Raw genomic sequence first — 25,987 nt, forward strand, 5'->3', positions numbered from 1 at the left:
TTAAATGACTGGATCACGGCTGGAGAGCTAATAAATGGCAGTGTCCCGCTTCCAATTCAGAAGGGTCTGAATCTGGAGGCAGAATTCCTTCACCCTTTCACACTGCTTCTTATCAGACCTCAAAGTGAACATGGCGTATGAAACCGGAGCCCATTGGCGCTGGTCTTGCAAGCTCAGAAGCCAGTACATTTATATACTCGTCGTATCACCTTCCGACGAGAAACGATTATACAGCAGTTGTAAGAGTCACTGTAAGGTTCAGGTGTTTGCGGCCCTGATGCTGGGCTCGGGGTCTTGAACTAACTTTCTTTTCCAGTAGGTGGATGCTCCCGGGCTAACATGGACCTCAGCACGTCACAAACGCAGACACATGACTGTGGTTACGGAGGGCCAGGCAGACTAGGGAGTACTCACATTGACAGATTCCTTGCCATTAAACTTGACTCGGACCCTTGGCTCCTGAATGACATCCAGGTTGAAGCCTGTGATGGTCAGGGGTGTGTGGCCACTGGGAACAAGCAGAGGCTGGGTCAGGTTAAAGGCCCCCTCAAACTGCGAACCCCCGCCACCCTGGGTCCCCTCACAAGTCCCACATGGCCCAAGGGGTTATGTCAGGTGGCAGCTGGGTGCCTCCCTCCCACCTCTGCCTCACCTGGCAATGCTCCACTCCGGCTCAATGCGCTGCACCCGGGGGTCGTCTATGTACTCAAACTGCAGGTTGTTATCCACGCGGGCTCGGTCGACACTCACGGAAACTGGGACTGGGCCCAGTCCGTTGGATGACGGGGGTGAGACGCACACAATCTCATTCATTGACCTCCTGACGGGGCGACAGCAGGAGGGTGGTGAAGAAAGGCCTGGGCAAGGAGGAGAGCTCTCTGGCTTGGGAGGGGATTTTCCTTGGTCTGAGGGTGTGGATGGCCCAGAAGCGCTCTCTTCTTTCCTACTCTACACAGTGGAACGGATCCCTTATCGGTGTGTATCGGTCCCTCTTTTTACTGGAGAGCCACCTCTGGTCGGAATATGGAGGGAACGAATTAGAGAGGGGGATTAGAGAATGTGGGGCAGGGGCAGGGCTTCATGGGCCCTGGGGATCTTTTCTTTTCCGGATTTTTCTAGAATAGACTAGTTAGCCAGGGTTTAAGAGTCTGGTCAGTCATTTAATAAATATTCACTGAGCACCTACTACACAGTGAAGGGAACACACAGTTCCTTCCTTGCCCTTAGGGAGTTTCTAATCTGAGGAGGAGATAATTGGATAATCCTGAGCAAGTTGGGTTTTCACCCATGGGTTCTGTCAGGATGCTCTCAGGAGTCTGCATATCCCCAGGGCTTCACTGGTGTATCTGGCGAATAGCAGGTGTTCGGGATTTTATGCACAAGAGATGCCCCGAGGATGAGCGTGTGTGCTTGCTGAGGACTGAGGCCACCCAGCCTCCATGTCTCTCAAGTCCCCATAGTGGGGACCTCGTCAGTGCTCGGTCCCAATGATGACCAAGGAGTTTCTGGGACTTTCCTCACCAGCAGTTCTCAGGGCCCTCATCCTAATTATTTTTAGAAGTATCCAGCCCCTTGTTAGGTTCACTAGTGGTATATATTGCTATAAACTGAGTAGTAGTATATATTTTGCACAGGGCCAGGAATGGTGTTTGGACCCAGGACGTCCACACCATGGAAGCAATGGGGCGGGCACCTGTGTGAACATGCCCAGGAGCAGCACGTGTCCAGCCTTCTAGAGCTCCTGTGAGCCCATCTTACCCATAGAACTCGCAGGTCTGGTTGCCCAGGTATACAGCCACGCTGCTCCCAGCCCCGAGGTAATGGCCCGTGATGGTCACCATGGTGCCTCCCGATTCTGGCCCTCGGATGGGGTTGAGTGACAGCACGGAAGGGTTCTTTGGAAAGAAGCAGAGAAATGGTCACAGCTCAGGTTTTGCCCAAAGTGACAGACCCAGGCTCGACGTAAGGACCAAAGGAGGGACTGTGTCTACACTCGGGGTATAGGTACTTTTCCTGCCCTCTCTAATCTCTTCTCCTGGAGCTGAGACTGTTTCTAAGAAGAGGCTCTGGCATGTCCAGGGAAGGCAGAAGGACCACGTTTTAGAATTAATTAACTCCCTGGGGAATCTCATGCTCCTAACATTAATGGGAAGGCAGAGGTAACACTGACTAATCTATCAATTAGTTTACAAATTGAGAGCAATTTGAAAATGCTTCTCTATCTAGAGCCTGTACTGATTTTTTTTGGCACAAAATCGATAAGGCTGAATAAAGCATCCTTGTCTAGATTGGGCCACCAAGGGGCTAAAGTCTTCCATTAATGGCCCACACACGTGTCGTGTCCCCTCTGAAGCACATGAGGGGCACCGCAGGGGGCCTGGTGCTCAGAGCTGTCAGTGAATGCTTGACATGGTTTCCCCAACCTTGATCAGGAGGATGATGAAGTCAGTGACCAGGACTTTCTAGTAAACTCACTAAGCTGTAAAATTAAATCTGAAGCTTGAAAGAAATGTCATCTGGTCTATAGTGCATCAGGCAGCTGACCCAAATCAGAAAGGAACTGTTCCTGCCTGGAGCACAGGGGAGTAGAGTGGAAAGTGCATTTAACTGAGCAACTACACCTGCACGAATTCGAGTCTTCATTAGCCATTCACTGTCCATGGGCCCTGAAGCAAGTTTCTGGATCATTCTGAGCTTTTGTTTGCTCCCCTGTCGAGAGGAGGGTGGGGTCCATGATCTCTAAAGCCCCTCCCAGCTCAGCATTCTACAGTTCTGTCTCCACCCGAGACCCTGTCCTACATAGGAGACGGGGTAGGCTGCAGTACTCTCCAATCTGAGAAAAAGACCAGTAGTTTAAAAAGGGCAGAGATGCCAAGGTAAGAAGGCAGAGCCTGGAAAACCTAGGGCAAGCAGTAAAATGCTTTAGAGAGAATAAAATTTTGTGGTCTAATGATTTTTCAAAACTCTTAGCAAGGCTGGTTTGATCCCATCAGCTGGTGTTAACACATTTTAATGAACAGCTCAATGTGGTGATATAGGTACATGTCAGAGGAGGGACCCCGAGGCAAGTTACTGATTCGGTGGGAAGATCCCCAGAAGCACGCTACCGATTCGGTAGGAAGATCATGCCGGCCTTAAAGAACGCCTTTGTGAATCTCCTACCTGCTGCCTGTGCATGAAGAGATGTTTTCAGGTGTAGGAATGGTGAGAATGTGCATGTGTGTGCGTAACCACCCCACCACACACAGAGCAACTCACGCGTGCACCCTGCTCCCGTGGGCCCTGCTGCAGACACACGTCCCCGTGGGATTTGAAGTGACTTTTCTAAACTCCCACTTACAATATCCTTGGCAGAAAACAAAGCATGTGGATAAATATAGACCTTTTTAATTAGGTCCCCCAGGCGATGTGTCCTCATTAGGCTGGATGAGACTAAGATGTCACATTGGCGGGACAAGGGGCAGCCCCTCCCCACCCTATGGGTAGGATCCACTTTCTAAGAAAGGCCCGATTTTGCCTTATTTAGCACTCTGATCTGTGGCTCTCTGGGACTCTAACAGCATTGTTAGTCACACATCCGTCCCACCCCTGGCTTGGGAGGGGGTGTGGGACTTCCCGGGAGAAGTTTGGAACAGAAGTGTGCCCCTGCTGGGAGCTCATAGTCCTGTGCAGGACCCAACACTCACCACAAAGGTGTACTGTTGATGGGACTTGGTCATGAACTCTGGCTTACACTCGCCAATGCACAGGCGCACGGGCCCGGAGGTGGTTCCCACGAGGGCATGACCCATCTCACAGACGATCCTGAGGAGAAAGCAAAGCTTCCCGTGAGAGGCCTCGCCAGAGCCGTCATCCGTGCCCGCACTGCTCACCCCCAGCCCATTGGATGACTCCTCACACCCTTGCACTAGTGCTATACCAAGACTCAGCTTGCTCACCCATCTTGCTGTGTGACCCTGGGTAAAGTGCTTTCCCTCTCTGGGCTTCAGCCTCTCATCTGTACAGTGAGAGGCTGACTGAGATCACCTCCAAAGCCCGGTGTGCCTCCAGACGCTATGTTGCCTAATTCTCTGAATAAACCCGTGTTTCCAGTGCCGAGTGCAGGACCTAGCGCTGGGTAGGTCCCAATCTTCGTCGAACAAAACCCAATGTCCAACAGAGAGACCTAGGGGCGGTCATTTAGTTAGCATTCTTTCCTGTGTGATAAGCCAAAATTGGAACTCTCCCGAAAGGAGGGAGGGAGGGCCTATTTACCAAGCTGATTCAATTGTGGTTTGTTTCGGACAGTGAGTTTTAAAAAGGGAATAGATAATCTGTGAGATAGTGAGCGCCCCAAACAGGAGCTCCCAACCAAAGGGAGGAGTGGAGTCCTGCGTCAGTAGGCGAGGGGGTGGGTGGCGGAGGAGTTCATTAGGACAGCAGTTGACACTGGACTCCCACTTAATCAAGGTCTGAGTGCACTGTGCTCGTGGGCGAGGCAGTGAACCAGCCATGGGGTTGGAAGTCACGTCTCACATTAAGAGGCTGGGTAGCTGGAGGGAAGAGGGGATGCAGCGTTCTCTCTCATGCAGTGCAGATCAATACCCCCCGTGATGACTTCCCTGGTGCCTGAGATCAGTTACAACAAGGACATTTAGACATTGGTTGCCTTGGCCACAGCAGCCTTCTAGAAAGGGTGGGCAGCTGGAAGATATGGGAGAGACTGAAGAAATCAGGTTCTTGGGGGTTCTTCTTGCCTGGAATTAGAAGGCACAGGGCAGGTGGGAAAGGGCCCCACCAGGCTCGGCTAAAAAGGAAGCTAGGGACAGAAGAAAGGACTCTGCTTTTCCTCCCAAACACCATGTGAGAGTTCAGAGCAGTTCAGTGCCCCTGGCAAGTCTGCTTAGTGGGAAGTCAGGAGGACAGAGCCGGGTACACTAATCCCAAGCATTACCCTGGCACCGTGGGGAAGGCCGGTGTTTAACCGGGCGCTGCTTATCTCCCCTGCTTCTCTAGGAAGGTAACTAAACAGATTTCATTTCGATTTAATAAAACTTGCATTAAACAAATACACCGCATACTCGCACACACGGCATGCCACGCAGGTTTCCACCTCCTTCGTAACAGTTAATCCCAAATAAGTACTTTAACTCCTGGTGAATATTGACTTAACATGCAATAACTGTCTTATTACGTTTAGCATATTAGATTCAACAAGAAAGTACTGAATGCACACGGAAGGATACTCTCCTTTCCCTTTCTCTGTGAATAAATAAATTAATTGCGAACCCAGAGTAAAGACTATAGTGATGATCAATTAGTATTTTACATGTATTAGCAGAGCATTTGAGAAGCTTAATTTAAGGTACTGCGTGTGGTTATTTTCATGCTGCTACCCGCTTGGAGTAACAAATCTCTCATCCTGTTTCCCGGGCCCTAGCCCCTGCCCCGGTGTGGGGTCCCTGCCAGCCGACAACCTGAGCCCTGTGCTCCCAAGGGGCTTCAGAGGAGACCGTCATCTACTGCACGACAAGAGGAGGACAAATAAGAGGGGGGAGCAGATAAATCTCTCTCCCTCTCTTCTAATCCGGGCCCTCTTGCCCCTCACTACCCACCCTCCCCTCCCCCCACTCTGTGCCAGAGTCATCCTACAGAAGAAAGGAGGAAATCATGGCAGGCTTGACGTCCTGGAGAGAGGAAACAGGAGAACATGTGAAAGTCGGGGGCATAGTTTTTCTTCCTTGGGCCCAGGGGTCCGTCTGGGAGAGGACAAGGCTAGAACGGGCCTGTTCAGCCGTTTCTGTAGGGAGTTAACGATGGCCTGGAGCCTTTTGGTGCACGTCTTTTCTAGAACATTTACTTACTCAGGGCTCACGTCCCAAAAGATAAGCTTTCCATATCGAGGGCCTGGGACAAGAGGGATGGATGGGAGATGAGCACCACCCAAGCGTCCAGGGCTGAGTGTCCGTTGTTGGCTCGGAATGCCCCACCTGGGAGGGCATGACGCAGGGGAGCAGGGGTTTGGCCGCAGCTCCACGGTCTGTGTGCTCCCTTCTTTGGCACCGCACCTGACACCTCTCCCCACCTCCTCTCCCCGAGGTTTAACTTCATCCTGCGGTGGGCAGCTGTGGGCCGTAGAAAGGGGTCTGGGTGGTAGGGAAGAACTGGATGAGAACCCTAAGGAGTCAGCACGCGGAAGAACCCCAATGGCCTCTAACCCTTCTTCCTTTTCTTCCTGGGACGTGGCGCTTGTGCTGAAGGATGGAGAGGCATCCTTGAGTGCATCTGTTGTAGGCATTTGTTCTCGGAGCTCAGGGAGAGAGGAAGGTGAAGGAAGAAGCAAGGGCAGGTGCAGGGAGTAGAAACGCTTATATGGAAGAATGAGGGTCAGGCCAAGGCAGATTCGGTACCTTGATAATACTAAGAGCGACAATTTACTGAGCGGTGATTGGGGCAGGCACTGTACAAGACAGGATCCCGTGGCATCTCAGGTTCTCCTCATCTAAGGGTGGGTCTTATCATTTCCGTTTTCTGGGCAATGACACTAAGGCTCAGAGAGGCTAAGTGACTCATCCACCAACACAGTGGCAGACCCGTGATTCAAATCCAGGCCAGCCTGGCTCCAAAGCTGTGCCTTTGACCGTTCTGTTCTACTGCTTCTAGAATCAATGGAATGCCTTCCATGTGTTTTGGGGAGGGGGCATCTTAGACACGGCAGCAATGCGGGGCTGCACTTGAGGTTGCTGGGGGTGTGGGGAGATGCGGGGGCGAAGGGAGGGGAGTGCCAGTTGCGTTCCTAAGACTCTGAGAGCTGACTACCCGTGCCCCCTACCTTCCTGGGTGCGGATGACCCCAGGCTGCGGTGTGTGCACCTTCAAGCCTTACAAGTCGGTGAGGTTCCTGTGGTTTGGTTTCTGGGGGCCTCCTGCCTTCTTGGTCTCCTTCTGTTGTCTCTGGTAGCTCGAGGCTTCCTTATATGTCATAAAGAGATGATAGCTGGGGATGCCTAAATTTTTTCCTTGCAAAATGAGGAGCTTGACTAATAACCGTCCAGCTTCAACATTTGGATGTTCAACTCCTTCCTGGTTGAGAGGGAGCTTCTGGAGACACATTCGTGACACCCACAGTCTCTCTAATGGTAGGAACCGCAGTTCCATAGGGCATAGAGTTTACTGCTCTGACATCCTAAGGACCATAGATGCAATTGTAGAGATCATCTATGTCTCCACTCTCCAGATGAGACACTTAAGAATCTGGGAGCAAAGTCATTTGCCCAAAGTCACCCAGCTCACCAATAGCTGAGCTCCTGGCCCCCAGTCCAGTGTCCTCCCTGCCCTACTGTATCACCCCCCACAGCCTAGCAGAGATGGTGCCTTTTTCCCTCTGAGTGTACACTCCTGGGGTGGGAGCACATGCACCTAACACCCAGCCAGCCATGACTGGTTCACAGGTGCAGCAGAGGAGGTGGGGGGTGGGGGGAGACAGGGGTCTGAGGACCCGGGCTGAGTCTCTCTCACAGGGTCCCTGTCCCCCAAAACGGCTGAGCTTCAGCCTCCACTTGCATCTTATCACCCAGAAAATGTCCTGTGATAGAATCAGCTCGCCCTCCACAGACCAGTGGGGTGCTGATTGCAGGACTAAGTGGGGCCCTTTAACCAACATTAACCTAATTGCTGAATGATAGATGGCGTGGCACAAACATATGGTGAGCCGTTACTGGGCCCACTAATCCTGCCCGCACCCGGGACACTGCACTGGCCCGTTTAGCCAAATTCATCTCTCCCAGACATCTGTAACGATTACTCCTGCAGCTCACTGCCTGGGACGGAGGCTTTAATGATGTTCACAAACTCCGAAGCCTCCAGAGTGGTAATGAGCCTGGCGCGGCTGGGAAGCAGGGCTGCACCAGCCAAGGTGCGGAGAGTGCTTGCTTCTTCCTGCCCACCCCACGCCCCTGAAGAAGGCGATGGAGATTCTCCAGGGCACCTGGCCACCGGTTTTAGCTGGGACCCCTGGTGACCAGTTGCCTTCCTGGGCTCCCCTCACATCCTTCTTCCCGTGTCTCTCGGCACTTTCTCCCCTGTGGCCCTGGGTGAGGGTGGTGCCTTTGATTTCAGGGATAGACTATTTCCTCACATTCCTACGGCACAGCGTGGTCTCCCTTTCTCCATCTTACTGAATGTCCCCCAAAGCCCGTGCAGTAGGAATCATGATTTCCATCAGGCTGATGAAGGTCAGAGAGAGCGGACATTTGCTAAGGTCTCAGGGCTGGTGAGTAGAGCAGCCAGGACTTAGACCACCTTTGAACTCCAAATCTCATGAGCTCTCCATGTCCACCTGCTCAGAAGCCTGTACTTCTCAGCTCAAAGCCCTACCTGTTGCCCCCCAGACCCTTTCCTTTGGAGTTCTGTGGCATCTCACCAAGCTGGAAACTTGGCCTGTGTCTAGAGGCTCAAGGCAGGTCCTTGAGGCCAAGGTGGATTCAGGGAGGGGTACCGAGTGTCTAGCCCAGCCTGGCAGGGCGCCGACCGGGAAGAACTCTGCAGGCTGTCCTGCCTCCCACCCCAGAGGCTTTCCTCTTCTGGCTGTGAAGCACAACTTCTGCCAACTTCTTTACCCTGTCCCTCATCTCTTTCCTGGAGACCCAGCCAGTCTTTCCTCCAAGATTCAGTCCTTGAAGGGATAAGGTTGTCAGGGGAGGATCTGGTCTAAAGGATCAGAACGGCTCCTTCTTGTCCCCACTGCGGGGGTGAGCAGACACCATGTGGTCCTTAGAGTCTGGGGATTCACTCCTCTGATCCTGACCCTGCTCTGGGCCGTGTCAGAATCGTGGGCCCTGGCCCCAGAGCCACTCGCTGATGGATCATGGGATCTTCCGAGCACTCTTGTCCAGGAGGCTTGCCCCATCGCTCTTACGAGATGGAGAGCCCTGGAGGAGAAGTTCCAGCTCTGCCTAGGCCACTTGTGCCTGGAGTGAACTGTGGACGTCCTTTCACTTCTCCACGCCTTTGGTTTTCTCCTGCTTTGGAAAGGGCGATAGCAACATGTATCTCTCAGAGTCCTTCCCAATTAAAGTGAGATAATGGATGAGAAAGTCCAAGTACTGACAGAGATAAAGTGATATCATTTTTCCGGCTGTTACAGGAGGCTGGCTCTGGGGACGTCAACGGGAGGGGCCTGGGGCTCTGGGGGTGGAGCTAAGGGAGAGAAGCCCCACCCACAAGCCGTGCTCTCCGAGTGTACTCCTAGCACCCATGGTCCAGCTATGTTCTCAATGGAACCAGGGTGACCTGACCCCACTTCACCTGACAAATCATGCAGAACGATCTGGCTGCTCCCCCTCACTGTCTCTTGTTGGGGGGAAGAATCCCTCCCGCCACACTCCCGCCCCCAGCTTTGTGCCCACCTCCTGCCTACCGTCTCCACAGCGGTCGCCACTGCCAAATGAACGCCCCAAATTGGAACATATGTCACTCCTGGAGCCCCGTTCGCTTGTCCGCTGCTACACGCCTATTTTCTAATTTCCAGCTGACATTTCCCTTAGTGAAATAAATGAATTTGCTCCGGCGGAGGCCCTGCTCGGATTAAGGGGCTGTCAGAGCCCCACGAGCCAAACAAATTGTTGCCTGCAGCCCACCTCGCCAGCTGCATTCCAATGGGGGCGGGCAGGGGAGGGGCCGGGGAGACCCAGGAGGAGCCTGGGCTGGTTGGGAACGTGGCTCAGTCACCACTGGCCAGGCGAAGACGGGATGTGGGGCAGCGCTGCGCCGGGAGCTCTGGTGCCACAGGAACCAGGGACAGGGAATCGCATAGGATATGAGCCTTCGGGAGAGGAGGTGGGGTAGAAGAGGGCCCTGGGCAGACTTCTGGAGGCAGGGTCCACGGGAGGAGAGGGAATCCTGGAGAAGTCCCAGAGAAGGGCAAGGGAGAGTCCCCACCCTGAAGCTGCCTGGGAAAAGGGCGGGCCAGAGCGCGCTGGACTCACTGCTCAGCGATGATGTAATCCCCCGGCAAGGGGGTGCAGGGCACCCCAGCCACCTGCACGTGGTGGGCGATCTCAGAGAAGTCCAGGCCCAGGTTCACGCCATGGATGGTCACTCGAGTCCCTCCTTCAGGTGGTCCAGACACCGTCAAGATCTGCGGGAGGGAAATGGGATCACAAACCTGCGGGGCCACAGAGAAGAGGCAGCGGTGCCCTTGCCCTGCCCCGGGGAGAGGCTGGGGGACCCCGTGCACACCCGGAATCTGGGGGAACGGAGCATGTTTTCCTCCACCTCTTAGCCTCTCTAGGCTCCTGACATCATCTCGTTTTATAGGACTTCCTCAGTTCCTGAGGTCATTAATTCATTCATGCGTTCGTATACTTAAAAAAATTTTCAGCAAGGCCTGGACGCGAGGCAGAAAAACCTTATTTGAGATGTGTCTCTAATTCACTAGCTGCCTGATGGTCATCAAGTCACATCATCTCCTGAGACCCCAGCTCTTAGTTGTGAAGGCGGGGATAATCATCTCTACCAATCTGGCTCCGGGGCACCGAACAGGGCATGTCCGGGAGCTTTTTGTAAAGCGAAAAGGGCTTTCTAGTTGTAATGTGCTATTAATACCACTCCTGTCTGCTAGACACTGTGGGGGTTACAATGGTGAACAGGCAGGAAATCAGGAAATTTGCCCTCAAGTAACTTCTGGTCAAGGAGAAAGCGATAAAGGAAGCCATAAATAATGCTGATGCGGGGCACACAGTGATAAGATGGATTTGGAGGAAAGCTGTGGGAGCCCAGAGGAGTCCAAGATTAGGTACTGCTTCGGGGGTGTGATGAAAGATGTGAAGTGTGTTTGACATTGTGCTCCAAAAAAATCCCAGGATGCCTGCTAGAACCATGAAAAACAAAAACTTTAGGATTTTCCAAATTTTGCTGGCTTCTCATGAGCAAGGATCATTCAGTTAGTTCCTAATTCAGTCACCAAATGCTGTCTCATTTTGCTTTGACCCCAAACAGGAAAAGAAATCAAGCTCTCTCAAGGTAGAAACGTCTGTCCAGGATTAGAGCAGGCTCTTGGAAAAATGCAGCTCTTTGGGATGGAACGGATAGAGTCCAGGGAGTAGGTTTATCCTTTGTGGTCCATACTTATCTGAAGTAGGAGGAAGTTAGACATGAACTCAATCACTGGAAGCAGGCTCAGAGTATCTTACACTAAGATTCTTGTGCAACCTGTACGTACAGTTGTAAAAAAGTCTGAGGCGCTTTTCACTACACCATAAGAAAGGCAAGACGGGGTGGGAGGGAAGGATGGAGAGAGGGAAGGGTAGGTTGGTCAAGGCCAAGAGTCCACCAGAAATCTCCCAAATGGAGCTTGGGTCCCACCGGGAGCCTCCATTTAACCCTGTAAATACTGGTGGAGCATCCAGTGGGCAGTGGGGTCAAGTGTGCCCCAGGGCAGAGATGATCGAAGGCACAGGTGAAATGCTGTAGAAGGTTCTGGAAACTCTTCCCTCCTCCCTGCCCCCCAAAAGGGCACTGAGCTCTCCTGTGATGTGAGCACCATTAGCTGTGCAACCAACTTGGCCATGAATGCCCAGGTGATGGTGGGCAGAGAAGAGATGATGGTGGGGAAGAAGACCGGAACAGGCCTCCCTCCCCGCCTGGCTGACTCCTGGGCTCTCAGCAAGCTGGCTGCAAAGCTAGGACTTGAACTCAGACCTCCTGCCCCCATCTTCTTCTGCAAGTCTTACATGGCATGGTTGCCCTCCCTCCTTGACGGGCTAGGCCATGAACTCTCTCATCTGGGGGCTCATTTCACCCAGGTCACCTTGTCTGAGGCTCTGGCTTCCTTCTCTGGGAATAAAATATCCCACCTTCTGAATAAAAATAAACAAGATTCATGAAAAGAATCAAGGGAAGGATCGTGGAGGTGGTTCCGAGGCATCTCTGTGTGTTGGGCGTGAGTCAGAGAAGCAGAACACTATGGAGACAAAGGAGCTGGCCTGAGGAAGCAGTAGCCCCACAGCTTTCCTGCCCCAGGGGGATCTAAAAATAACCCATACGGGATCTTGGCTGTCGCACTCTCCCCTGGAACCTGGGCCTCCCGGGCTCTGCGAGATGGACCCTTGTTAATGAGGAACAGGGAAGGGGATGCCTCCGTGCCCCTGCAGGAGACATCAGTCAGAAAGAATTTGCTCTGAGCAAATTCAAGTGCCCGTTTCTCCTCTGATCCACGAATGAGCTCCGCGGCCCCCCCTCCCCCAGCCACCTGGATGACAAGAACCCACCTACCAAAAAGAACTGACGAAACTGTGGTGATTGCTTTGCTCTCCTTCCCCTACTTTTATTTTTAAAAATACATTCTTTTGCTCGCTGCAGTTAATTACAACCTTTCAGAAAAACTGTGAAACGAAATCCTTCTGGAATGCCTAAAAATATTTCCATCTTGCAGGTAGCATGTGGGGATTGTATTGTGGATGTTCAGCAGCTTTGGCAGGACCCGTGAGGCAGCCTCCTCCAGCTGGTAAATCATCAAAGGGTCCCCTTCTGACATTCAAGGGTTGGGGTCCGAGATATGACCGTGGGCCGTGGGAGGGGCTGCAGGTCCATCTGCCAGAACAGACTTGCTCAGAAGCAAGTGCATGTTGCATAAACCATCATACTGTTTACAGAAGAAAGACTTTTTTTTTTTTTTTTTTAATTGTTAGCAAGTGTTGTAGTCTTGGCATGAAGACACGTGTCAAAGAGATAGCTAGTTTGGGGGGTGTGGAGACACCAGCCTGATCACTTGTAAGCTAGCTAACAGTTGCTGGAATCCAAACCTGGAGAATGAGAGTCCTCAAGGGTTGTTGGAAAATGCCTGGGGGCTGCTGGGGCCCTGGGGGTCTTATTCCCCATACAGCACCTAGGGTAGGTGGCAAAGGGGTTTGGGGTCAAGGCATTAAGCAATCAGCATGCCCTAGGGCTTACGAGGGACACAGCTTACATCTTCCTTGCTTGAAACAAAACCGATGTGTAAAAGTCAGGATTTCCCAAACACAGCTGAGGTGGTGAGCATTTGATTTGCGCAAGCATTCCCCCGGTCTCCATTACTGATGACTTCCAAATCTATATCGTCGGCTCAGACCTCTCTCCTGAGCTCCATATCCATATATCCAATTGCTCCTGGACATCTCTACTTCCACATGTATGTCCCTCAGGCCCCCCAAATTTCACCGTGTCTAAAAATGAACTCTTAATTTTTCCTCCTTCTACCCCCAACCTGACTATCCTCACAGATTCTCTTTCAAGGTTAATGGGATCACTGTGCACCCAGCCAGGATCCTTGCAAGCACCTTCACCTGTCTCCTTTCCTTCACCTACCTACCACGTATAATAAATAACAGTCACCAAGCATTCTCAGATCTTATTCCCCAGCATCTTCTGAATCTGTGCCCCGCTCTGTGTTCCAGGGGCGGCGATGAGCAGAGCCCCACCACCTCTCATTCGTACTAACTGCCTCCATGGTCTAACGTTAGAGCTAACTTCCTCTTGCCACCGGGTGACCTTCATGAACACATACCTGGCCAGGTGACTAGTTGCTTGCTCAGAAAACCTTTAAAGGCTCTGACCACTGTCAAGGCAAAGTCCCTAATTCCTGGCCTGGCACTCGTCCTTCAAGTTCTTCTTCTTTTTTTTTTTTTTTTTAAGATTTTATTTATCTATTTGAGAGAGGGAGAGCACAGAGGAAGGATGAGAGGGAGAAGCAGACGCCCCACTGAGCAGAAACCCCGATGCAGGACTTGATCCCAGACCCCGAGATCAAGACCCGGGTAGAAGGCAGACACTTAACCGACTGAGCCACCCAGGCGCCCCTCGTCCTTCAAGTTCTGATCTTTGTTACTTCTTCAGCCACATCTGCTGTCTTATACTATGTCCTGTGCTCTCCCCAGCTTAAAATCAGAGTGAGTCAAGGTGGAGGTCTGGGCTCGGGTGGGAGGGAACAGAAAAAGGTATCCTGTCAGACACATCCCCTAATACCTGAGGGCTTCCAGGGGACTCGGAGAATGAGTAGAAGGGCCTTGACGTCTAGGTGGTGGCGTGGGGTGGTAAAAACCCAGGCCTCCTGCTTTCCTTGTGTCTCCCAGGACCAAGTACTGGGGAGAAGCTACAGAGGGCAGGCTTGATGAAAAAGGACTTACTCTCCAGAAAGTAAGTGAACAGGATCTTTTCGGATACCGCTTCAGACCAGGCAGCTGTGGGGTCCCTCGTCCACCCTAGAGATTGCCCACAAACAATCTTAAAAGCAGCATTAGATTGTAGGGTGCTCAGTATAGCATCTGCAAAGCTTGGTTCTCTTGGGAGAAGGACATAGGTCTATAATGAGGCAAGTTGGTGGAGTCCCCTCCTTACGGAACTACAAAGAGGGCTTTCAGATCAGGAAGAAGTTGTGGGGCTCCAGGGCAGGGGAGAGCTAGCCTCCTACAGAGGTGCTGGTGAAAAAGCAGGATGGGAGTTATATAGATGCCTCCCACCCCCAAAGACAGAGGGGAACCAAGACAGGGCTGGGATGGTGGTCAGATCCACATATCCTGGCTTCCAGTTTCAGAAGGCCCTTGCTGCTGGCTATTCTGGGAGAGGGAAGACAGCCTACCTGATACTCCGGGAGCACCTGCGGCAGGAAGAGAATAAGTCAGACTTGAATCTGAATGGTAGCCCTGACACGTATGAACAATGTGACCTTCAATCTCAGTGTCCTTATCAGAAAACAGATAACACTACTTCCCTCCCAGGGATGTTTTGAAGGTTAAGGAAGACAACATCTGTAAAGTCCCTAATAGGACGGTGGTTTAGAGAGCAGGTCTTGACAATTGGCAATTTCCTCTCCCGAGTTCCCCCTGCACCTGCGCCTTCCCAGATCATGACAATGTGGGATGGTGGCGTTGGTGGGGAGTTTACAGAGGCTGGAAATCTTTCTGTCTTTCTGTAAGGAGGACACAGGGACTGGGGAACTTAGATGCTGGCGTGACGGAGCGGCAGAGAGAGCTGCCCACGGGCTGACTGGAGAAAGCCTGAGAGGTGTCCTACAGCCTGAGCCTGTCCATGCTGCCGAGGACAGGGCCTTGGCTTTGGGGGATTCTGGGCCCTGTGCGGAAGCAGACTCTGAGCCAGACATCACCCTTTCACCCAGAATAAATTTGGGAGGACATTGGCCCTGTCTAAAATGGTCTTCATTCTTTCCTCCCTCCCTTCGAGCTGTTTCTTTTTCCCTTGGCGATTAGCCATTCTGGGGTAGGCAAAGCATCGCACAATGAACTCAATGAATGCTTCCAGGAAAGTAATTCTGAATGAGACACCCACACAAACAAATGGCTTGACAGTGTGGGATGTGTACGAGTGTGTGTGTGTGTGTGTGCGTGTGTGTGTGTGTAGTGAGGGTGTAGTGAGGGTGTGGAGAGAGGGGGAGGGGAGCTGGAAACGTGAAATCAGCTGAGATCTTTAGATATTGATCATTTCAGCCCCCATGCCGCTCAACACGTATTCTTCTGTGGACCAGAAATCTATCTAACTTCTCCTCTGTGGACCTCAGAAGTAGGGGATGAGGCAGAGAAGCGCCCAGAAGCAGCTGCTGTTGCTGAGAGGGGGGTGAAAAGGGCTATGGCCCTCCTATGTTCTATGCTGACTCCCGCTGCGCACTCCCGGCGCACCTCCCCAGAGCTCCGGTTTAGCTCTCTCCTGTACTACACGTGCTCCTGGGGAGAGCTAAGGGTCCCCAGGGCTATAGGGTCTAAAGGCGATGTGCATTTGACACGCTGCTCCCCGCACTGGCCAAGCATGTCCACTGACAAAGGCCTACTTCTGCAAGCCTCTGCTAAAAAATGCCTCCCCCGTGAGGCTTTCTCCGACCCCCTGAGGCTGATTCCGTAGCATCTTCTCCTACACTCCCACTGTCCTTTGTGAATGCCCCAGAGAAAGTAATGGGCAGGCTGGGTTGTAAACTGCTTCTTTTCTCAATAAGATAATAACTATCTTGGGACAGAGACGATCTCACTTTTGCTTAGCAACCTGATACTTAGCACACTGCCTGGAACACAGCAGCCTTCCATAAGTATCCCCAGTTCTCCGTTACTGGGAAACGCTGGCTTCAACCAGACCGTAGAGCAAACTGTGTTCCATAAGGACGGCTGGAAGAAGGGAGCTCTCTATGTGCGGCACAGGAGTGATGTAGTATTTTAACATCTGAATCCCAAGAAGTTCCTCCTGCAATCTCTCTTAGTTTCATTTAAGCCAGTTTCTTGTGCATTCCTCATTGAATGGATGAGTGAACAGCTGTCCCCTTGTCAGACATCTCCAGTAATGAAGCCACCCCTGGCCTGCACTTCTGCAATTCTGTTAGCCTTTTGTCGGAAGCTCTTGTTTTCTAAACCCTTTGATCATTTCAGATGCTCTTCTCTGGACCTTTGGACTTCCAGGCATCCTCTGAGAGTGTAATGACCCAAAGTAGGCTTGTGGCTAGTGCAGAGGCCTGCCTGAGGTGAGTGAGGAATGCCCATGCAGATGACTACCCTCCGCTTGTCACACACACCATTAACCAGGCCAGCCATGGGCAAGTCCCAGAGGGAGGCTAACCCCTAGATCTCTTTCCCAGGTTCTTTTATTTTTTTTCCTCCCTGGGGGTCCCTTCCCCTATTTTAGGTACCTCTCACCCTGCTAGTCTCTTCTCCTGAAAGAAACCTTTATTTGCATCGTAATGGGAATCTATGATATGACCTTGCCTGAAGAGTATTGGCTTTTTAACTGATTGTAGAATAAAACATCTGTCTATATACGGCATTCAGAAGGAGAGCGTGGGGAATGTGTTAGGGCAGAGGCCTCAGTCCAACAGCCCTACGCCCTGCTCCAGAAGCAGTCACTGATCGTGCACAGGTATATAGGTGGCTAATTCACGTCTGGCCGAGGGCTTTTCATCAGCTCATCCTGTGCCCGGATGAGTAGGCAGTAGGATGTGGGATGAGGTTGGCCTGTGTTGATGGTAGGGGACCAACTAGTCTCCTGCTGGGCCCTCTCAAAGCCTCCCAGAGCCTCGTGTTGGGAACCACTTCTCCATCTACCCAGACCCCACCTGCCGGCCGCGCAGCCCCACTGAGTGCCGCCGAGCTCCGGGACACCCCAGCCAAATCTGTGTTCCTGCCAGACTGTGTCATGTTTGTTTTCCACCGTGGGTGCTGTGACCTGGAAAGCAGCCGCCGTGATGCTACACTCGCCCTGATTCTTGCAGCCACTAACTGAACAGTTCGGAGGGAACTGTGCCACAAAGCCGCCCAAGGGCGGGAGCTGATGCGGCCAACTAATTACAGCTGGGGCGCTCGCTCCAAAGGGCTGCACCGGGAAGCGGAGCCTTGGAGGGTGGCATGGGGGGGGCTCCTGCAGGGCACGGGTTCCAGGGGTCAGAGGAAGACCACTCCTTGGCGGGAGCCTCACAAGGCCCGGCTTCCATCCTCGCGCCCCTGGCTTCCTCGGGTTGCATCTCTTGCCTGATAGACACGGCGGGAGTGAAGATGGACACTGAACACTGGTTCCTGGTTATTGAAGATTCTGATAATGCTGCCAACCATCATTTATTTCATTTCCTTTATAATAGCATATTCTTATATCGTACTTATAATGAACCAGGAATTGTGCCAAAGGCTTTACATATTTTATCCCACTTAGAGCTCAAAACAAGCTGCGAGGGAGGTCCTATTATAATTTCCTTTTTACAGATGGGGAAGCGCACCCAGAGAGGTTAAGTAATTTGCTCAAGTTTACATAGTGAGTGGCAGAGCCCACCAGGTCCAGCTCACCCGTGCTTCCAGCCTCCACACGACACTGCCTGAGCTGACCATCCTCTTGCCCCGGAAGAGACCCCTCTGTCATCAGCCAGGAGAACTCATGCCCTATCCTACTGCTCGGGTCCCCCAGCCCCTCTCCCCGGGCTGAGGCCAGAATGTACGACTTTCCAAGAATCTCTGCAGTTGGCTCTGCTGGTCCCTGCCATGTCTCTGAACTTGTCAACTTCCCCCTCCCCGCTCTCTGTTTCCGCTCCCCCTGTGGCTGTGCACACGCCCCACCCCCCGCGGCCTCGCCCCCCCTCTCTGTCTGTGCCTGTCCAGTCTGATGCCTGGAGCACGGACGGCTGGCTTTTTCTCCTTCTTGGCAGCAGGCTGGACGAGCGCTCCGTGCCAGCACCCTTCCCCACTCCAGCCCTGTGGACTGAGAATTCTGGTTTCCTAAACGAACCCAGGAAAGAGATGAAGGATGGTGTACAGTCACACGCAGGGGCTCTGGAGTCACGCAGCTGCAGCTTCACTCCTGGTGCTAAAACTTACTAGCAGGGTGCCTTTGATAACGTTGTCACCCCTCATAATGCCTTGGTTTCCTCATCTGTGAAATGGGGCTAATGATCCTTGTAGCTCTGACCTCATACAAGTCGTTATAAGGTCTGCGTGAGATGATATGGGTGCTGAGTACAGTTCTGGGTGCCCGGTGAGCATTCAGGGAAAGGTAGCTGTTATTTTTATTATGAGTTTATGATGAAGAGGTCTGGGCAGAAGCCAGGCTAGCTGAAATCCAGAGGAGAAGTGGCTGGTGTGGAGATGGTCCAGCATGGCTGCCTCTCTGATGGGCCTGTCCGGCTCTTTCCGTGGCTCCAGCAGGCTGTCAGCACCCTAGCCTGGGTTCTTAAGTGTACAGGGGAGAGACTGCCATCAGAACCTCCCAGAGCAGCCAAGGGAGGGGGTCCCAGAGAAGGTGCTCCGGGACGGACACCCCCCAGCTGATGGACATGCTTTGTTAGTAAAAGCTCCTGTGTCTGAGACTGGGATCAAGAGGGTTCCGCCCTGAGTGGCCCCCGAATCAGGACAAGCCACTGAGGACAAGTTGCCCATATAGAGGCAGCTAATCTTCTTCTGACTCATCTACTTAGTCCTTCCCTGTTGCTTAGAGTTCTCCTGACTTTAGAGGGCAGTGGGGCCGACTCTGTGCCTGCACATTTTGAGGCCATCCTGGTGCTTAGCCAGAGACACCTTGGATGCTGGATTCAAGATGGCCAATGGTCACATTCCTTTCCACCTTGGGTGTGTATGTGTGTGAGCACGTGTGTGCATACGAGTGTGCGCACTCTTCAGGGTGGGCCAGAGCCCAGCTGACGTGCTCTGCAGGGATCTCTGGCCTTGGTAGCGCCAGCTCTCGTACCCGGCATGAACCCTTTGCTGGCTCTGTCCTAGCTGATAGTACATTCAAAACCTAACTGTTATCTCAGCAGAGTAACTCCATTATTCATCCTGACACCATCCCCCATTAGCTGTTTGTTGCAGTGATGTTATATTAATGAGGCCTGCAAATAAATGAACAGGAGATCAGAGTGCTGACTTGTTTCTCAGGAAAGCTGGGTGACATATTTATTTATTTGTTGGGAACTTTGCAAGCGAGTCTTTCTGGCCCTGGGCAGGTGGCTTTTGGCCTTTCCTGCAGAGATTTTGTGCAGCCTTACAGATAAATACTTGTAAATGTTCAACTCCCCAATTTCACGAATGCGTTCACAACTGAGAGAATCCAGGAAAGAAAAAAATCCACTTTCAATTATTTGGGCAAATGGAGAGCAGAAGGAATGCAAGAGCAATGGATCATCTCCAACAAATATTGTATCAACTGTTATTTTTGCTTGGTTTTAAAAAGCAATGCACATGGTTTTCTACATTTGGTTTTCTTTCCCAGTTACACATACCTAAGACAGTATTAAAGAGAATTTATGTTCCCTGAGCATAAACTAGTGAGGGATTGGGCAAGTTAGTGACATTGAAAAATTCACAAAGTAAAATCTACAACATGGTCAATGGACAGATGAGTGTAAAACCAGCCCCTCTACGGCCTGGCATCAGGCTGGCCTTACTGGGCAATGTGGCAGGTGAGTTCAGAAACACATAGGAATATTCTTTGGTACCAAATGGTGATAGGTTCCTGGCCAGTCCCTGAGAATGCCAACACTGAAGATTTGCCCCTTGCATTTCAAGTCTGCTTTGCTTATTCTTCCCCCCTGACCTCTATCATCACCTGTAGGTGTGAGCTACGTAGGCCCCATCCTCTGGGCTCCCATTAGCTTGAAAAGAACCAACCACCAGCCTCCATAAATTCCAACTTTCACCTCAACCCCATCACCCCACTGATAGACACAACCAGAAACCAATCGGATCAAGTCTGATAACTCTAATAAACATACAAAATTAAAGTAACCTCTATCCTGTACAGGCAAGAAGGGGGTCACCCTAAGTTTAAACACACCCCAAATGCTCCTCCTGCTCCCCCACCACTCATAGGAATAAGCGTAGACCTAATTATGTCTAGGAAGACAGGTGAAGGTTACCTTAAGGCTCAATACAAAGGGTAGCCAATGCTCCCTGTTTTTCTGGCCTCCCCTGGGACCTTCCAAAAGAATTCTGATCCTGGGCACAGATATTTTTGGTACACTTGCAGTGGAGTGAGGTGGAAAAGTGTATAGCCAGGGAAACCCCTCCCCATCCCTCTGACCAAGATGGCTGGCATGGTATGGTGGGGAGAGTCTGCATTCTGGAGTCAGAAGGCCCTGGTTTTGAATTCGTTCTGCCACTAACCAAATGGGTGACTCTGGGCAAATGATTTACTTCCCTAAGCACTGTTTCCTCAACTCTTAAATGAAGATAATTCTGGGCATCTTGCAGGATTGTTAGCATGAGTAGGTATGCAAAGGTCCTGGTGCACAGTAGAGTCTGGCTATTATTAATACTCCCAGAACTAGGATGTGGATCATGTCTGTTCACGTCCCTGGCCTGAGGTAAGTGTCCTCGTTAGGTGTCAAGACCTGGGTCCCTGCTGTAGTTCTCCTTCTAAACAGAGACAATAGCAAAGGGTGTAGATGAGAAATTTCTGTCCTAGGTCCTTTGGAGGAAGCAGAGTGGCCTGCAGGGCAAGCAGATTCCAGCCTCCTCCAGGTGCCCCATGTTCAGGGATAGGCTGGGGCTTTGCAGTGAAGGACTGCACCCCCTGCCTCCCCTCACAGAACTAACTTATCCATGTGATAGCTTCCAAGCCTAGCACAGTGCATCGCATGCAGCAGTCACTCATTAAATGAATACTTATTTATTGCAATGCTCTGTTATGGGTTGAACTTTATCCTCCTCAAATTCATATGTGAAAGCCCTAATTCCCATTACCTCAGGATGTGACCTATTGGGAGACAGGTACCTTTCCCAGAGGTAATCAAGTTAAAATGAGGTCATTAGTGTGGGCACTTATCCAATATGACTGGGATCCTTATTTAAACAAACAAACAAATCAGAGACAGACACGTGAAGGAATGTCATGCAGAGATGAAGGCAATGCGTCTACAAGCCAAGGAATGCCAAGACTGCTGCTTTCCCAAAGCACCAGAAGTGAGGGGAGAGACATGGAACAGATTCTCCTCACAGCCCTCAGAAGGGCCCAACCCTGCGGACGCCTGGATCTGGGACTTCCAGCCTCCAGCACTGTGAGACAATACATTTCTGTTGTCTAAGCCCCGTGGACCAACACAGTCACTTTGAGTGGAAACCTCTGTCATGTGAGCCCTAGAGCCCCTCGACCCTTCCTATATTTTTCTCCCCAACCACATATTCGGTGTCTTTTTCCCTTTCTGCCAATGCTGCCCCTTCCCAGCTCAACAGAAAATGTTGCTTCTGGGCCTTCCTTTCTAGCGGGTGGCTTGTAACGTCTTCCTCTCTGAGGCCCTAGCAGTTCTGGAAGCACAGCTTCCAGGTGGGCCAGGCATCTCACGGCCTCTCCAAAGCTCTGCACGTCTCTTGTCCCCGGGGTTGAACAGGTGACACATGCACAGACACCGGCTGACAACTAGAATGGGAGCAGCCTGGGATGCCTCCCACGCAGGACAGCATCATTATCACACCACGGGCTGGCTGAGAAGGAGCGGATGCTGGGTCCTGAGGGGGGCTCGAACCTGAAGTTTATGCAAACTGAGCAATTCTTACATCGGCTGTAAGACTTGTCCTCCATGAAGCTGCCACAGGAGGTGGGTCTCTAGGGGTGGGCTTGGTTGCCATGGAGACAGTTGGGTGAGAAGGGGTTAAGGATGAACACAGCTGTTCATTCAACTAAGCTTGAGCCCACTCCTTTCCCTAATGCAGAACTCATTCGAGGTCACGCATTGATCTCCCCGCCCCGGGCAGTTCCGGACCCCATTTGTTTCCAGCATTGGAAATTCTGCTGCCTCCTACAGCCAGCACCGGCCACCAGAGAACCCTTCCCCTTTCATCCCCGAAGAAGGATCTTCATAGTAAATGGCTCTTGAGATGGGCTTGCACGGACTGGGTACACATTTTGAAGGCAAGGGCCAGAGACAAGGGGGAGGTACGTATACAAGGGCACGGATCCCATTGAATTCTGATTATTAAGAAAAAGATCTATGCCAATGTCAAGGAATTAAGCCAAGGTAAAAAAAACGAGCTAACTCTTCTTAAAAGTTACTTTTAACAAATGATACATTTTTGGTAACAAATGTCAGAGAGGCACATGAGGTCCATTCTTCCCATTACTGGTGATACTAACTTCCATCACTTGGTAAAAAGCAGTGTCTACCAGGTTTATCCTCTGTAAAGTTTCTGTTTTTCTTGTTGAGATTAGTACATATCTTGTGGGGAGATGGCTTGAGACTATATAAATATCCTATTTTTCATCATACGTTCACTTACTAATTTTAGTATCCATCGGCCTTTCTTCCTGAAATAATTATTACTGTGAATCTTGCCAAATGGTGATTTTCTATTTCCCTAGGTTCTTTAACATTTTTGAGTTAGAATTCTAGTAGAAGAGCTTCCTCCCTCTCCCATGAATTATTTATTTGTATCAAGAAGGAGCATAGATTCTTATTTTATTCTATTGTTTATAGTCAATTAGTATCACTTATTTTCTTACTCAGATTGTCCCAGATTTGGCTACTGGCGCCAAATCAAGTTGACTCCTGTGCACTTTTGACATGTACTCCACATTTTTGTTAGTACACCTTGCCATGAGAATATCACGTAAATTAAATTGTGAGGAGACAGCCATCTTCAAATCGAGGGATATTGTACAAAATAATTGTCCTGCACTCTTCAACAGCACTAAGGTCACAAAAGACAAAGAAAGACTGAGGACCAGGGCACTCAAGAAACACACTAACAGAACCTCACATGTGACCCCGGGTTGGATCCTGGATCAGGAAAAGGGGGACAATCGACGGGATAATCGGCACAATGTGAATCAGGCATGTATATTACATGGCGCTCTTGTACAAACGTTAATTTCCTGATTTTGATAATTGTCCTGTGGTTATATAAGATGTTAATTTGGGAGAATCTGGGTGAAGGGTATATGAAAGTTCTTTGTACTATTTTTGTACCCTTTTATAAGTCTAAAATTATTTCAAAAATGAAAAGTTAAAAAAAACTGAAGATGACTTTTACAAGGGAAGGAAGGGAGGTTGAGGGTAGGAGCCGCAAACATGAAAGGAACTATTCCTGATCATAGTGGGTGAAATATTCCAGGCCTGGGTCCTCCCTCCTGCATGTCCTGTCCCGAATGATGGCCCTTCATGGCTTGAGAGACAGCATGGGTTTGTCTCTCTTCCCTGGAGAGGCTCTTTCATTTCTCCACAGCCTCTACTTGAAGAACGCCAACAGGAGACCCCACTTGCTTAGGGCCTCCAACGCCTGTTGCTGTGTTCACTGGGAAAATCAATTACAGCCTAATTACCTCCAGGGGTTAATTAGCATCATGTCGCTTGGGTGTCCTCTGTGAATGGAGCAGCCCGTCAGTCTACGGTCAGTGAGCAGGGGTGACACGGAGGCAGAGATTTCCCAGGGACAAGCCTGCCTTAGGGCTGGGAAGGCGGGGAGTAGACGGGGCCGAGGCAGCAGCTGAGGCAGGGGGAGGTGAGAGGAGCTGATGGAAGCGAGTCCCTGCCTGATTTAAGTTACCCTACGCCACAGGTGCAGAGACATAGAGACCGACAAGTACAGCTGCAAGACATACAGGGCAGAGCAGGTTCCAGCAGTTGCCGGAAATCACTGGCATCAGGGAGAAGGCATGGAGTCCTGAGCAGCTCAGGGAGCTGGCTGTGTGAGGGCAGGGGTGGGGGCCCCACCAGCAGTCCCTGCAAGCACTTTCGCGGCGAGATAAAGACACGGGATGGAGTCAGTAGATGCTGTCACGGGCCACGTCCAAGAGTAAAATGAAATTGAAGAAGTCTGATCTTTGAGGGGCAGTGTCTCCACGCTCACCGTATCTTCCCACCAGGATGGATGAGAACCTAGCTAGCAGGAGACACTCTCCCACTGCACTGTGCTTCCCCGGGGATGCCCTGCCATGTGGACGGATGGCATCTTCCTGGTCTACCTTAGCTAGGAAGGCTGGACATCGAGGAAGGGGGAGTCCTGCTTCTTGTGCTGTGTTACTTGAGCAATCAGAGACTTTATAAGTAGTTCTCTAATTCCATAGATCTGAGCTTAAATACCAGGTCTGCCACTTATCAGCTGTGTGAACTGGGGCAACCACGCCTCTCTGAGCCTCATTTTCTTCACCTGTAAAATGGAGGTGAGAATATTTACCTCCCACGGTGGATGTGGGATTAAATGAGACGGTGCCAAGCACACTGAATAAACATCAGCTCCCTCTTCAAATAACCCATCTGTAGGTTAACAACACTCATTTGATCTTGAGGGTTTTCTTTCTACGGATCTGAAGCTTCAAAATGATCACAGGGATGTTTGAGAAGCTTCTCAATACTCTGTGACATAGGTGAGAGCCAAAGGTGCTTTCTTTGGCTAGTAAGGAAAATGAGCCAGGAAGAGGGGCAGTGCATCCACTCGGGGAAGAGGCAGAAAAGGAGCAGCCCCTCACTGCTTTCTTAAATGAGCAGACCACAGTGCTACCTGCCCGCACCTTTATTCCCAGTCACCATAAGGAACGTGCAATTAGTTTCAAAGCATAAGTGACATCCGGTGAATAGGGAGCCGTGAAGAGTGATGAACACATAATGCAACCAAAGTTAAATACAACTGTTCCTCTCCCAGGCCATTCAAAACCCGAGCAGCTGCTTTTTCATTCATCATCTATTCATCTGCCTTTGCAATTTGCTATTCAGGAAACATCATTTATTTTTCCAGGATAATTAATTACCTATTTCTTTCCATTAAAATGCACAAACAAATTGGGACAGAGAGTAAATTCTTGGGAAATGGCATGGTGGCCAATGTAGTGCCTGCCTTTACTTTCTTCTTCTGCGTTCAACTTTGCAACTCGGAGCTAATTGCGGCTCCTGAAATCACATTTCTGCTGAGAAAAGCTAAACCTGCTCTCTGAAATGTTTACCCACCACGCAGCCAATTTCCTTGTCCCCACCTGGCTCTGCCGGCCTGGCAGGGAGGGTGGGCTGGCTCTACCTCCCTTGTGTGCACGCGCCCACGCCGACGTGCAGGTGCATTCACACACTGGCCTGAGGACACACATCCATACGCTTGTCACTTACACCCAGACGCGGGCCATCGAAACGGCCGAGAGAGTCTTCCCACACCCCACATTAAATGTGCACTACACTTAGAAGAATTCTTCCATGTGAACTCCTCTCCCGCTGCCCACCCACCCCGGGCCGGCTCCTGGCCACGCTGCCCCGCTCTGGGAACTTTTGGGACTCACCTCGGTGATTTGAGGGTTGGAGCACTTAACGTTGTGGCTGGACCAGTCAAGCCAGGGGCTGGAGGGGCTGGTGCAGTGCTGCTGGAGGGTGCACCTGCGCTCGCCGCTGCACCAGCCACACTCGAACTTCCGGTCAGCCTTCAGGCAGAGGCCGCAGCTCTCCCGCTGGGCCGCACACTTGTAGAGATGGACTGCAAAGAGAGGGGGCGACACAGCGGGATTGGCGAGGGCTCCTCCCGACCGCGCCTCTTCTTGGAGGCATGGCGGAAACCGTCCCCGGCATGGGTAACACCAATGATCGCCATCAT

The 25,987-nt window shown here is 51.3% G+C and overlaps 1 protein-coding gene across 1 annotated transcript in view; it reads right to left on the reverse strand.

Annotated features, from left to right (window-relative positions):
* PLXNA2 (plexin A2) overlaps positions 1 to 25,987 on the reverse strand; it is a 204,372-nt gene that overhangs the window by 24,237 nt on the left and 154,148 nt on the right. The window contains exons 12-17 of the mRNA XM_028125850.2: positions 25,680 to 25,870; positions 9,965 to 10,116; positions 3,687 to 3,804; positions 1,759 to 1,895; positions 653 to 820; positions 415 to 508 (exon numbers count right to left, since the gene is read on the reverse strand). Coding sequence (XP_027981651.1) covers positions 415 to 508; positions 653 to 820; positions 1,759 to 1,895; positions 3,687 to 3,804; positions 9,965 to 10,116; positions 25,680 to 25,870 — 860 coding nt within the window. The remainder of the gene's footprint in view (positions 1 to 414; positions 509 to 652; positions 821 to 1,758; positions 1,896 to 3,686; positions 3,805 to 9,964; positions 10,117 to 25,679; positions 25,871 to 25,987) is intronic.

The sequence above is a fragment of the Eumetopias jubatus genome, unplaced genomic scaffold, assembly GCF_037043125.1.
Source record: "Eumetopias jubatus isolate StellerSeaLion01/CBP00866 unplaced genomic scaffold, mEumJub1_p1.0 scaffold_12, whole genome shotgun sequence".
Classification (NCBI taxonomy): domain Eukaryota; kingdom Metazoa; phylum Chordata; class Mammalia; order Carnivora; family Otariidae; genus Eumetopias; species Eumetopias jubatus.